At 37.3% G+C, this 14,021-nt stretch overlaps 1 protein-coding gene across 1 annotated transcript in view; it reads right to left on the reverse strand.

Moving 5' to 3' along the window:
- Window positions 1–6,137: 6,137 nt before the first annotated feature.
- The window catches only part of GFRA1 (GDNF family receptor alpha 1), a 150,263-nt gene continuing 142,379 nt past the window's right edge, over window positions 6,138–14,021 (reverse strand). The window contains exons 8-9 of the mRNA XM_075108212.1: window positions 9,842–9,898; window positions 6,138–8,025 (exon numbers count right to left, since the gene is read on the reverse strand). Coding sequence (XP_074964313.1) covers window positions 7,864–8,025; window positions 9,842–9,898 — 219 coding nt within the window. The 3' untranslated portion in view covers window positions 6,138–7,863. The remainder of the gene's footprint in view (window positions 8,026–9,841; window positions 9,899–14,021) is intronic.

Below are 14,021 nucleotides of genomic sequence, written 5' to 3' on the forward strand. Positions count from 1 at the left end.
GTACAATACCAATGCAGGAGGATTATGCTAACAGAAAACGCCAAACATCATGAATTGACTTCCAAAGTGTGGACACTCCAAGGAGCAACGTCCTCAGAGCAATGTCTAGGTAAGTCAACAGGAACAAGTGAACAGTTATTATTTTTTTACAACAAATTACCAGCCATTATGACTGAAGACCTGACACATAATAACCTTCAGTGAGATGTACAGAAATCCGTAAGACAGCATAGAATTTACACAAGAGGGTAAAAATTTGTGTAGGAATTTCCTCGAGAAAATGGAAGCATGTTCTAGACAGAAAGTTTTGGAAAAAGAGAGGAAAAAAAAGGCAAAAAAAGCAGGAAAATACTAACATTGGCTATCCTCAGTTCACAGTGAATGCCAGTCTTCCTGGCTCCAAATGCTGACAGTTACCTTTATGTCCTGCCTACCCTCAATTAATCCCTTTATTGTTGTGATGGTTACAAAAATTACTTTTACCTGAGCCTTCCCCTGCTATTTCCTCTTTGCTGCAGCTCTTGTCAACTTCCACTTTACTCAAGAATTGCAAATTTAGACATACCCTCAGGTGAAAGACACATACACCTTCCCAGCATGAGCGGTACTAATCACCGCTAATCATTTCTGCACTAAGTAATGCTACACAAAACGTCAGAGAAACCCTGTTACTCAAATTCAGTAGCAACAATTTTGGAGGAGGGGAGAACACAGAGGCTGATAATTGCCACCAGTTATGTTTCCCATGTGTTGCAGTGCTTTGAAGAAATCTCTTCCACTACCTGCCATTTGGATTTTTTTTTTTTTTTTCTCATCCAGAAATAATGGAGAGTACCTGGAAGAGGTAGAGGCTGGGTTTATGCCACACTTCTACTGTGACCCTCCCAGACAGGAGGTAATGTAAAATTCAAGACCTTTCAGTTTTTACCTCTACTTACTTTTCTTTCCAAGCGGCGTGTGACTCAGCTCGGTCGAGTTGCGCACTCCTGACTGGTGGATGCCATCCACAGTGGGGCTTTGGTCCGCCTCTAACAATACTCACAAACACTCTTCCTGAATTAACTTTCACTTAAGGGTTAAAGTCTTTGCTCCACCCCAAAGCATGCAGAGGATGTAATTACTGATAATCAGGTTTGGGGGTGTGGGAAAAAGACAAGACCCTGTGCTCTCAGCTGTGATTTTGGTTAGATTTCTCCTAAGAGAATTGCTTCACCCCTGTAAAGGGAGAGTGTTTTCCATGAACCAATTCACAAAATCACGTTAAAAAAAAAAGTATTATTTCTCTGTCTTCTACATACTGGGACACACATTTCTATTTCTCAGCAGTGTGCTCTCTGCAGTATTTCCTGCTAAAATAAATGGTGGTTCCCTAAACAGTAATTTTTGCATCTTCAGGCTTTCTCTTGTTCTTGACAAAAGCTTCCTTCTGTCATATATATTCTACTCCATAAACATTATCAGGAGAGGACCATGATATTTTAATTTTATTTTGAAAAATAGTTCAGAGCTTCAGCAGATTTTCTGGCTTCTGTGTTTGAAGGCATTTACATCTTCCTGTGGTTCAGTAAATCTATGGGGTTTAGCTTTTGTACCTTTTAAGCTTCCACCTAAGGACAAATCCAGTGATCAAACTCAACTTATTCTTTGCAGACCAGCTAAAGAGTTGGATCTACTTGTCAGCTTGTAGCTCTGAAATGGTTTATTATTGTGGTCTAAGTGAACTTCGTACTGCCTAGACAGGCCTGGGTGATGAAGTAGGCACAAAGGCTAGGTACAATGCAGGCCAGCTAGTGACAACGTACCTTGTATTACCAGGGCTTCTGTGGTCAGCCAGAAGAATGCTGCTGCCTGTTAGTGCCCGCTGTAATAATGCTTTTATACAACTGGTCAGTAAATATGGACTGAGATTATTGACCTGAGATAGACTTAGGTTACTGAGACTGATACCAAGAACAGGGTGGCTTCAGTCAACCATTTTCAGCTCTTTGGCACTTCCAAGTAGATCAAGAGAATGAACTCAGAAAAGGGTGGGGTGAAGGCTATATTTCAGACAAGAGTAAAACAATAAAAGGCATAACATCTTTGTGTTTAAAACAGCAGGACATTGAACGTCATGTCCTACTGTCAAAGCTATGCCCAGCTGAAGGAGCCATGAGGAACCTTGCATCATTACTACCAATGCTGGAAAACTGCTTGACATGAGCTGGCCAACATGGGAAGTAGCATAACGCCACAAGACCACCTCTAATTATTTATGTTTATCCATAACATCAATTTGTAGAATGAGTGACTTGAAGAAGCCTGAAAACAAACATGGCCTCATTTACTGGGAGCTGAATCACCAAAACTCCTGCTCAGTTTCATAAGGACTGAAGGTGCTGAGCAGGGGGCAGTCCGTGCTTTGGAAGATAGAAGTCCATAAAAGGTCAATTATTGTGGTATTTTGTCAGGAGGAATTTGAAGAAAATTGCCCTTAAATCTATGACTCATTTTCTCCTGTATTCTAGGAAATTCTCTTTTTGACATATTAAAAAGTAGTGCTAAAGAATTAAAGTGTGTTGGAATCAGTAAAAGCAGAGGGAAATGGGCTAAGGGGAACCCTTGTTGAAAAGGGATCAGGTCTGGCCGCTGTAATCAAGGCAGCAATTAGCTCTAAGTGCATGCATGGCAAAGTTCAGCTATCAGCACCTGGCAAAAGGAAAACAGCAGAAACTGCAGCTGCTCTGGTTAAATGTGCTCAGAGAACTTTAGTGAATAGTCTAGATGGTACCAATTTGTAATAGCACAAGCCATATTGATAAGAAACGCAACTGAGAAATTTGTTGACTCTGTGCTCTTTTAAACTTCATATTATCTTTAGGCCACATTTTGAATTTGTTGCTCTGGCTTTATGAATGATAAAAGAGATGGAGCATCTAAGTAGGAGTTGCAGGACCTGGCTTCTGATTATTGAGGCGACCATATCTAAAATGTATCTATTAAGCATAACCGTCCCCTGAAGGCAAACAAACTCAGATGAAGACAGCATGGAACAAGGGTGTACGAAAGTCAAGATAATATTGCATTAAAAATGAGAATTCACCACCCTCCCTGATTTTACCTTGAAAATGGAACCATCAAAAGTTCGCAGTGAAACTTCATACTCTTGAAAAGAAATACTGCTTAATGAGACTTTATCTGACTGAAATTCTAACTGGAAAATGCATTAGAAGTATTTAAATATTTCTAACTTTTTAATCCTTATTCAGTACAAAACTTAATTTTAAATTCCATCTGGGGAATAGCAACATTATATTTTAGCTTGTTCTAGTCAAACCATTGCAAAAGAGATAAAATAGGAACTTGCAGTTCCCTTCCCCTCTAAAGGTGTTGGTCATTCAGTAGAGACATATTCCTGGACACATTTTTTTTTCTCAGAAGTGAAGGTTGTAATTTAAAAAAAAAAAAACAACACTGAGGTAAATCTATAAAGTGGATTACTGTAGAGTATGGAGAAAATGACCTTCCAAAGTTAAAGGAGAAGCTGAAATAGCCAACAATTGAAATGTCATAGGAGGAGCTGAGCTGGTAAGAAAAACCAAATATTTGAAGACGAAAAATATTTAACAAGTCACTGGATTAATTTCTCTGCCAAGTTCATCAGAAGCAAATATATTTCTATTTGATGTCAGGGACATTCAGGTAGAATCTGACTAACCTTATGGGCATAAAACAACCTTGGAGGCCTCTTTAGTCCAGAATAGTTTTAATGCAGAAATCCTGTCAGTGAACGTGTATTTTTCAGTGAGATAGATCCACCTTGGTGTTGAAGCCAAACAATTGCTTATTCTACAAGAAAGTTATAATTGCTGTACAAATAACTGCTCATTCTTCCATCTTTTACTGCGTGCTCTGAAGGAGCTGCTGTTCCTAGCACCGTCTAGCTCTTTTATTTCAATGAGTGCCAGTGCTAAGTGTGAGATACTCCTGTCACTTGACATACAAAAAATATATGTCCCTTCAGGGAGCTCTTCTGAGTTCTGTTCTTCACTGGTTTCTCACCATCTCCCCTCCACAGAAATACCATCGTGATTAAGTCAACAATCACAAATTAAAATTAGAGTGAGATTTCATGGTCATTCCTTCTCTGTTTTCTTCATCTCCAGCCTAACTGCACAGGCCTAGCAAAGGTGTATATTTTCATGTTTTCAGTCTGCTGATTCAAACTGCAGCATCCCTCAAATTTTGAACAGCCTCATATTCAAAAGGTTGTTTTTTAGAGGGACATAATTTCATTTAAAAAAAGGCTGGGAATAGGTCTCCAAACAGAGTCTGTCTATACAATTCATTGAAATGATTAAGAATTCCTGTTCCTCCTAATTCTTCCTAGCGACACAGTGGGAATGAAGCTGTCCAATGGAAAGTAACCAGTGCCCCAGCGAAGACAGATGGATGGATCCTGCACAGTGCTTGGTACCTCCTCCCCATAGTAAGGGCTGCACCCCTCATTACTGACCAAATCACTGTGCCAGCACTCCTGTAGGACTGCTGCCTGTCGGTGGATGCCACTGCCTGCACTGGGACGGGGAAAGACTCAATTGCTTTTATTTTTACTAATATCTGAAAGGTTCACCTTCAGTGCTTCTTTCTTTGGACTAGCTTGTGGAATTAATATCTATGTTAAATAGTGCAAAACCTTAGCCATATATTTCAGTTCAATCTCAATTTTATCTCAGTGTGTGCTACTTTTAAGAAGAAACATAAACAAAATAATCAGGTTATTTGACTTGGCAGAGTATACATGCTCCTAAAAACACCAACGACAATGTCTTTTCCATTATGTTAAATGAAAAAGATGATTTGTATATGTTTGTGGTACCCCGTGATTTAATTTACACGCAAGTGATTTGGTTAAATTTACAATTTAAACAGTAGATAATCTGTATGTACATCCTGTATTTGGACAGCTCCTATATTACTGTTATATTGATAAAATTAATGTATTAAAGGAATCTATAAAGCCCAGCCTAAACTTGTTCATTGAGCACTCAACACGTGACATTTTAGTGACTGAAAGAGATAAAAATTAAACAATTTGCATACTTCAGGACTGTAGCAAATGACTGCATTGACAAGGTTACCACGCCAAATTGACATCATCCACGCCACATCTAACGTCTGAAAATCCCCTAATATTTGCATGGTGATGCCTGTAAAAACCTCATTAAGTGTCAGACTCTTCAGGGTTTTTTACCTGTTGCCTGTTTACTGAGCAATTTATTTTTTAATTAAGAATTCAGTATGCTATAATTTACACAGGAAAAAAAGCCTGAGTGCTCTGTTTTGTTTGTGGTAACATGGCTAGCTGTATAAAATGCCATTTCTTCCTCCATACATACGTAATTGTATTTCTAGAGGTAACTCTCATTGAATCAGATAACCGGCAATTTCTTTTGTAATCAGAACCTAATTAGGTTGTTGTTTACAGTATAAGTGATCAATAGCTTTTATTCTGGATCACACAGTGTCAAAGCTCTAATAATTGGTATTAAATGTAATACAGACACTGTAATCAAAGAAAAAGTAAAAAATCTTCAAAAAGTATGTACTATATTGGGAGGTTATTAAAATTCCCGATAATGCTTAAAATGTTTAATGTGCTGAATACAAATGATATTTTAAAGAAAGCTTTTGGATCAAAGATGGATTTAATAATTGTAATGTTTATGAATTTGTTTTGAAAATATTTTTAATTGGATAATGTCAGACTTTTGCATGATAATGCTATGTTCATTAGCATTTCAATAGGTTATATTATCTTCTCCTTCTGACATAAAATAATTTCGTTTATTTTTTAAATCATGAATCTCGTAATCTTTTTTCTGTTGTCACTAGTTTTCAATAATTTGATTAGCTTCTGAAAGAAGAGCAACAGGAACCACATGGGCTTTGCTGGTAATGATGTGTTATATATTTCTTCTCCAAAAGCAGCTCTGATGCCTTTGAAAGTAATTTGCAGTTTCTTATCAGTACAGAATTAAAAAGTAAGATTGTCTAAGTTGTTATGTTCAGTGGCACAGAGTATCCTAGAATCCTATCACATACACAGTGCTTTGAAACCTATATTATTTGACCATAATCAAGAGTACAAAAGTGAATTTGAGAATTTATGAAAGTGTTTATTTAGCTAAGAAAAAGCTCAAAAGATGAACTTGCCAATAAGTTTAATAATCTCTTAGTAAGATGTATATTTTGCACACTCCCGAACTTCACTGCAGTTTATAAAACAGTAATTTGTATTTTATAGTTGTATTGCAAATAATTGATCTGGACGTTTCAGAGCAGGCCTGGACATAATTGTGTAAGTCTCAATGTAAATCTGTAAATTCAACATGATGAACTTGCTTGGCGAAGTTATCTTCCACTTTCACTACAAACAAAAACTGATTACTGTTGATCATTTAGACATAACTGCTTGTAACAGTCAACAAGCCATCACAGTAAGGTATAAAGACAGCCCTTAGGAGAAATGCTGCCTATTTGATGACATTTAAAGCTTTAAAGAATTCCTTCTAGATACCGCAGAAAACCATCATGAGCCAGCGCAGGCTGTCAATGTCGCTGAGTGAGAACCAAAGCAATCAAATCATGTATACTGGCAATATTGCCACCCAAACCATTAAAACAATTTATGGAACTGGTCTTGCAAACAGTTCATCATGTCAGCAATGCCAAGGTCTGCAGCAGGAGCCACCAGGGTGAGAAAAGCCTGTGACAGGGGTGAGTGTGCATGACTCTGCCTTGTAATTGGATCAACCATCTTTTTGTGTTGATTTTAGCAATCTAAGAAATAAAACACGGTTTAAATGATATCCTACTACCTCTTTTCCCTCTACAATGTTGTGATAAGTAAGGCATGAATTTTCTGTAACTTTTTTGAGCTGACATTATCAGCTGTGTATAAACAGATAATGCTGTTTTAGTAGAGCAAATAATTTGTATGTATTTTTTATTAAACAAACAGTATAATAACTGGACTATATTATCACAATGGAAGCATAGAAGACCATAAACTGTAGCTGAAACCCTATAGCAAAATCTGTTTCTGCTGCTTATCCTCAAATTTAAAGAAATATATCTTTATCAAGCTTTCACAATGGCTGCTTCTTGTTAATTTAAAGACTCTTCACCCTTGTTAAGGCTAGATGATCATAATTAAAAGATAAATGTACTGTTAGAACATTCTATGCCACACTATTTTTATGAGAATTTAACTGAAAGACATACATTACACCTGTATGTGAATTATAATGGCTTCTCAGCAGGGAACGCAGAATCACTTACAGTACATAAACATTTAAAGAGGAAAATGCTAATACACTGAAAGAGTTTAACATCAGTAGCAATTTATCAAATGAAGAAGATTCATAAAGTCCACTCTGCAGGAGAACATTCACCGTTAGACAAAAGCCTGTCATCCTTGATAGTCTGAAGTTCAATCAATTTGAAAACCAAAACCATTCAATGAGATAAATAGGATCTTAAGAAATCTGCCATCCTCCTCCTCAGGTAAAAGCCAGAATCAAAATAATAATTTTTAAAATAATCCAACCAGGTCGCTTTACAGGCAAATTTACACTCTGTCCCTTTAAAACACTGCATGCCCAAAAGCCTTTTGGGTTTGGAATGTAGCACTGCACCAAGTATTTCACAAAGCCTCTAAATATCACAAGAAGCTTTTTTAGAGAGAAAAAAAAAATATTCCATCTGACTGAAACTGTTCTAGCAGGAGTGCCTCAGCTTAGCTCCCAGACCTGGAATTCCAGATAAACAACAGAGGACAGGAAACAGATTTTTTTTTTTACACGTCCTTTTGTAATGCAGCTACAAGTCGAGTGATGAGCTTAGGAACAAACAGAGTGAGAGTGCAAGTGCCATCAGAGTGAGCAGTGTGCTTAGATAGAAGCTTCTAGGAAGAGCGAGCGAATTCTCTGAAGATATGTGGCTGGTGGAGACTCCTGCTGTGTTGTCTTTCCCAATAGCATTCTGCAAGACACAATACTTTCCTTGGTCACCATTACACAATTTAATTTCAAAATATTTAATTCTACATCATGAAATTCATCTTCTGTTTGTTCTTGTCCCACCCTCCACTGTCACCTACATATCACTGTCACAGAACAGAATATACAAAAGGAATAAAAACAGATGTTAAAATGACAGTATTTTAGTTAGTTCAAGAGATAAAAACACCAGTACAACACAATTAAAAAAAAAAAAAGAAGAAAGTATTAAAAAAAAAACACTTTAGCAGATCAATGTGTAAACCTACCCTTGTTAAGTACAGATTTTTTTTTAACAATTGGTGTTTATCATGCCAGTTTATTTTAAAAAGCAAATGCAGGACCTGCAGAGACTGAAACTTCTGCACAGTCACCAGAACAACTTTCTTTGATAACAAGTTACTTCTGGGTAACAATAGATAAAACCTAATTCATGGGATCAGAAAAGACAGAGGTTTCTAGCTTATGAAAAATTATCTTTCTCATGCTTTTTTTTTCCCTTAATTGCTGCATTACTTACATTCTTTGTCTTCTTTGCTACCAATAATTAAACACTATGCATATGCAACCACAGACTGGCAGATTATAGTGAGCTATTTAAGGAGGAGGTGCAACAGGAATAGTTCTCATTGCTTATCATCCTCATTTAAAAAAAAAACAACAAATGTGTATAATCACAGAATCAGACCAAGTTAGACTAGAGGGGACCTCTAATGCCATAAATTCCAACCTACTCCATGCTCAGACCCTACAGAGGGGACAAGCCTCCCCCGATCCTTAGAGAGACAATGTGAATGGGAATTATCACAGTATGCTTTCTTATACTCAGCCCTGGGCATCTGGCTTTTGGAAACTGTCACAGACCATGGGATAAGATGGGCTAGTAGTTCTTATGGTAAGCTACAGTTACTAGGGCCTTTTTGTGAAAGGTCTTTCAGCCCGCACAAGATGACAGCAGATCTGTTATCATTACTGCATTGTTCCCTCACAGGTTATTAGGCTTCATTCTAATATCTACAGGAAATTCTTAATAGAATTTAAAGAATTAGGAATGGGCTAAAAAATTGTCATTGTTTAGAAGAACTGTGCAAATCTGGACTGGTGAAGAAGAACCTGAAAGATATGGTCACATCCATGTGGTAGCTTATGCCAGTACAGCTGGGCTTGCTCCAACGCCTGGGGTATGTGCTTCCACATTGTAAAAATTAATTTATGTACATCACTAATTATTAAGCTTCCTGAGAGGCTCAGTACAAAGGATATGGACTGACAGACATGGAAACTGATATCATGTTTGCATCTGAAAGGGGTGGAGGTCAGGCTGAGCAGACTACTCAAACAGCACTGGGAGGTTCATGTCTCTCGGGGCTGTCAGTCTGTCTCCTGATGTAGGAGCATCACATCTCCTGATGTGAACATCACCTCATGCCCTAAATTGTTCATCTTTGTTAGCCACTGAGTGATGTCTAGTATGTTTCTGTGTATTTGTTAAAAGCCGTATCGTGTGTTCCTGCAGAATATTAACTAATTATACTTGCTAGGTGCAATGGTAATTGCCATGGGATCTGCCTAAACATGTACTATACAGCTATTAAAATACAAAGTGAGCAAAGGCCACCTTGAGCCCGGCTCCAGATTTCTGAGTAAAATCGTTCTTTAATACATTATGGTATCCAAACAAAACAATACTAACAAGACTTTAATGTGAGATAAACCTATGATAATCTTGACAGATTCTGAATGTTTTATAATATGGGGAGACACCAGGGCTGTGAAATAGACAGGACCCACACTCTTACCTCATTAAGACAGAGCTCTGTATCTACAGATTCATTGGATTTCCGCTTCTTCTGTGCCTATGGACAAATGCAAAATTTATTCCCTGTACAATTTATAGATACAGCAGCACAAAACAATTAGATAAATTCGCATGGTTGTCATACTCCTATAATTTTGACAGTGATTTGCACATGATTAGCAAATGAATTCTCCAAATGTAACTGCGTGTTTTCCAAAAACATTCACATTCTGATTTGAATTTACAGCAAAACTTCAAACAGTCAGCTACGGGTACTTAGCAATTACAGTGATGGGTGCCATCAGCTGCAGAGAACATGTTATAGTCTGTGGCCACTTAAAAATGGTGCTGGATGTTCATGAGAAGAAATGAAAAATGACAGTTAATAATTGCCATAACACCACTGCATATTAACAAAAAATCTGTCATATGATTCAGTTTTAGGAAAATATACAACACAGGACTATTTCACCCTGCATGATTCTTGCAATTTCTCCATGTATTATTATTAAAATATAAATATAATTTTAATATACTGCATGGCTGCCACAGAGTCTCTTCTAGAAAGTTACAAAAATAACATTTAATCTCTTTAAAAATATATACCGGTAATTCAAATTGAGCTGTTTGTTTACATTGTGTTCACTGATTGTTATACATTATTAAACTCAGGAATATTTTAGATTATCAAAGGCTAAAAAATGAACCTTATATCTTCAGCCATGTCTTATGATGAGCATCCATCTGTTGCTATTACTGTGTGCTCTCCGCACTGACTCAAGAAAGAAACATTTCTAGTGGCAGCATCATACAAAATGAAAGCAACAGTGTGCACTCTGTCTAGCGTCATAAGTTGTTTAATATTTCCATTGCTGAAGTGAACATGACTGGGCTGGGAGATTTCTGCTTTTCTGTAATAGCAACAGCAATCCCCATGGTGCTGAAGATATTTCCAGTAAATGGTGCTCTGGTTGATTTAAGTACTTCAGTGATTGTCAGTATCATTTCTTTCTTTGTATATTCCAGAAATATAAACAGCACTCTTTTATAGGAGCTACCAGTGTTAAATGTACTATCAAGTCTTTCAAGACTTGGATTCATACACCAAAACTAATGACTGCACTATGTCTGATACTTCCTGGAAGTTTTGTTGGATTTCAAATTTATTTCCTGCAAAGAATGAGGATCTGAATCTCACTGTGTTGCATTCATTTTACGCTGCAGAATCCCACTGGTTTTGGCCGAAATGGACTGGACTGGAGCTGATGCGAGGAAGTGCTGATCATTCTGATTTCATACTCTCAGAAAATTCAGTTCCACATACAGTTATTTTATTTTATATCTGAAAACCATTGATGCTGCCTATGGATATAAAATATTCTCTGACCTAATTACTGATTTTAGAATCCAAATGAAGGAACTGAACTTCTTGTGAGGAAGAACATTCCCTGCTTTTCATGATACTTTTATATTTATGGATATGTTAGAGACAACTGAAAAACTATAGCTATAGTAAGAATGTATACTGTACATATGTTGATTGTTTTCAAATATATGACAAAATAATAGCTCAATTCATTAATAAACACCCTCCGTGAAATCTCTCTCTTACGTACCCTTTCTTCTAATTAGTACCATTAAAGTAGTTATGGTAAGCATACATTTTACTATCTAAATGGAAAAAGAAATGCCTGGAAGTAAATCTGCTACAACAAGAAGCAACACAGTGAAGCCTTCCTGCCGTGTTTGCAGTGGTGGTGGTATTCACAGAGGTAAGGAAACTTCCTTTCATAGGAACTGGGTAGATTTCAACTCCTAAATGGTTGGCTCCAGGGAGATGGGTAAAGAAGGAGAAATTGGATTTCAGTCCTGATTTTAGTATATCCTAAACACCCATACTACCTTGGAATTGGAATGCAAGGCTTCAGAGGAGGCTTCAGAGGAGGCCTCAGGTTCAGAGGTTCAGTGTAAGCTGGAAGAATCATACAAGCCTCATATTTCATAGTTTGTAATTCAGTGCTAAATTTCCTAGTCCACACAAGCATCTGCCTGTTGGAAACATTCTGCTTTGCTGCTTGTGCCTGCTTTGGATTCATAACACTGTGCTAACTAAAATTCTACTCTTGGTAGTTGGTCTTAACATCAAAGTTAGAATTTATGTTCCTTCTGCACTGTGTTTCTCAAGTGAGAAAAGAGGAAAATATCATTATTTTGTCTATATGCAGTCTTCCTTTACTTCATTCAGCCTGATAGAGTGCAACAGCTAAAACATATTTACCTTTGAGAACACTATTTTAAGGGTAAAATCAACAGAAACAAAACCAACATTAAAAAAAGCTTTTCAATCATTTTGATCAATATTCCCTAGCTTTCATTTAGATGGTAATACTTCCCTGTATCCATACACTTAATGTAGTCATTCTAACATCAACAACACTTATTCACATTAATCCTTTATTATAAAGTCCTCTGTTCTTAGAATTGGAAAGTAATTTTAATAAACAGGCAGGCTTTTTCTCTTATCAAAACAGAAAGGACAATACCTTCCATTTTAAAATACAGCAAAAATGCAGCCTTTATTTGGGGGTGGGGAAGGCGGAGGGAAAGAAAAAACTATCATTCTGAGGATGAGACATTATATGCCAAGTTTCAAATTGGAAGAGTACATTTTTAGTGTTGAGTGATAAACCTGTAAAAACGGGTTATAATGGAAATGCTGGCATAGGCTGCACTACCATAATGCAACAGTGCATCACTAAATCACAAGTAATGGAAAAAAAACCCCACCTACATGTTGAAGAGAGTGCTATAGAAAGCGTATGTCCCGTAATGACAATCTAAGGGGAAATTTCTTCCTGCCCTTCTCCCGGACAGAAAGGACTTTACATGTAGCAGAAGTGCTGTATTTGTGCTACAGCGAGTGAACACCTTATCAGAGGTAAAAAATCAGGGCTTGGAGGTTATGTTGATAGCCTTGATGGAAATGCAACCACACTGGGAGACATGCATTTGAATTATGAAGGATATCCTCAGCCATTGGATATTCACCTTACAACCCCTTCCATTATCCTAAAAATTTAAACAATAGAAGTGTCTGCCCATCATGTACAGCTGCAGACAATTCTGACAGGGAAAATCTATGCCATCAACAAATTTGGGAAATGAGAGCTGTTCATTATGCAAGATGCCAAAGATTCACTGCCAGCTCTCATCCGAGGTCTTCTACATGCCTAACATATAGGCAAGAAGGTACCTTCAAATGTGCTAGAAATACCTAATTCCACAGGATTAAAATAGCACACACAAATGGCTAATAAGTCTGTATTCAAACTTATATTTTTTTGAATTTTAATATAAAGCTCTTATCTGGTGACAAAAAGATCTATGGGAATTTTGTCTTTAAACAAAACACAAGCAAGGCTCAGCTGATAAAAATAATAAAAAAACAGTGAAAGAAAAGCAGCTTAAAATAACTGGTTAAACATACGGAAAGAGGTATGAGATCTTTTCCACTGAGGTAAAATAGCATTTGCTAATGACTTACACACTTGGCTGTGACATGCCTCTCACTGTAAAACAAAGTTAGGTGAGATGGGCTGACAGTAACCCCGGCTTCGCAGGGAACTATAATTCAGTAATGTGGGCTACTCTGACGAAGCTGCCCCCATACTGCCAACAACCTTGCACTCACTTAAGCTTTTATATTCTGTAAAAATGAACATCTGCTTTTACAGAGAATCTTATCACTGTGGTAGCAGAAGCAACAGATGATATTTAGAGATAATCATATTCATGCACCTCCTAATGAGCTCTTCAATATCCTGTACGTTAGTCACACAAGCCTTGTTTTGGTCTTTGCAATCTTCAGCTTTTAGTATTTGAGCTAAAGCGCTGGACTTAGTCAAGGGCTGGTAGAGAAAACAACAACAAGTCCAGAAAAGAAAAAACTCTCATAATCAGAAGTAGAATATGACACATTTCTTTCCCAGAAAGAAAGGAGACTCAGGGCCAGCAGATGAGCTAGGGCTTTTCTGAAGGGAGAGAGGAATATTGCTTATAGACATACTTCTCTTCCAGACACAGGACTCTGGGGACCTTCAGGTTTCCTTCTAATCCCAATGGCTCCTAGATGAGTTCAGTCGTATGTCCTTGCTCAGACACACCATAACCTAGTCTTCTCT

This window comes from Phalacrocorax aristotelis, chromosome 12 (genome assembly GCF_949628215.1).
Source record: "Phalacrocorax aristotelis chromosome 12, bGulAri2.1, whole genome shotgun sequence".
In the NCBI taxonomy this organism is placed as follows: Eukaryota; Metazoa; Chordata; class Aves; order Suliformes; family Phalacrocoracidae; genus Phalacrocorax; species Phalacrocorax aristotelis.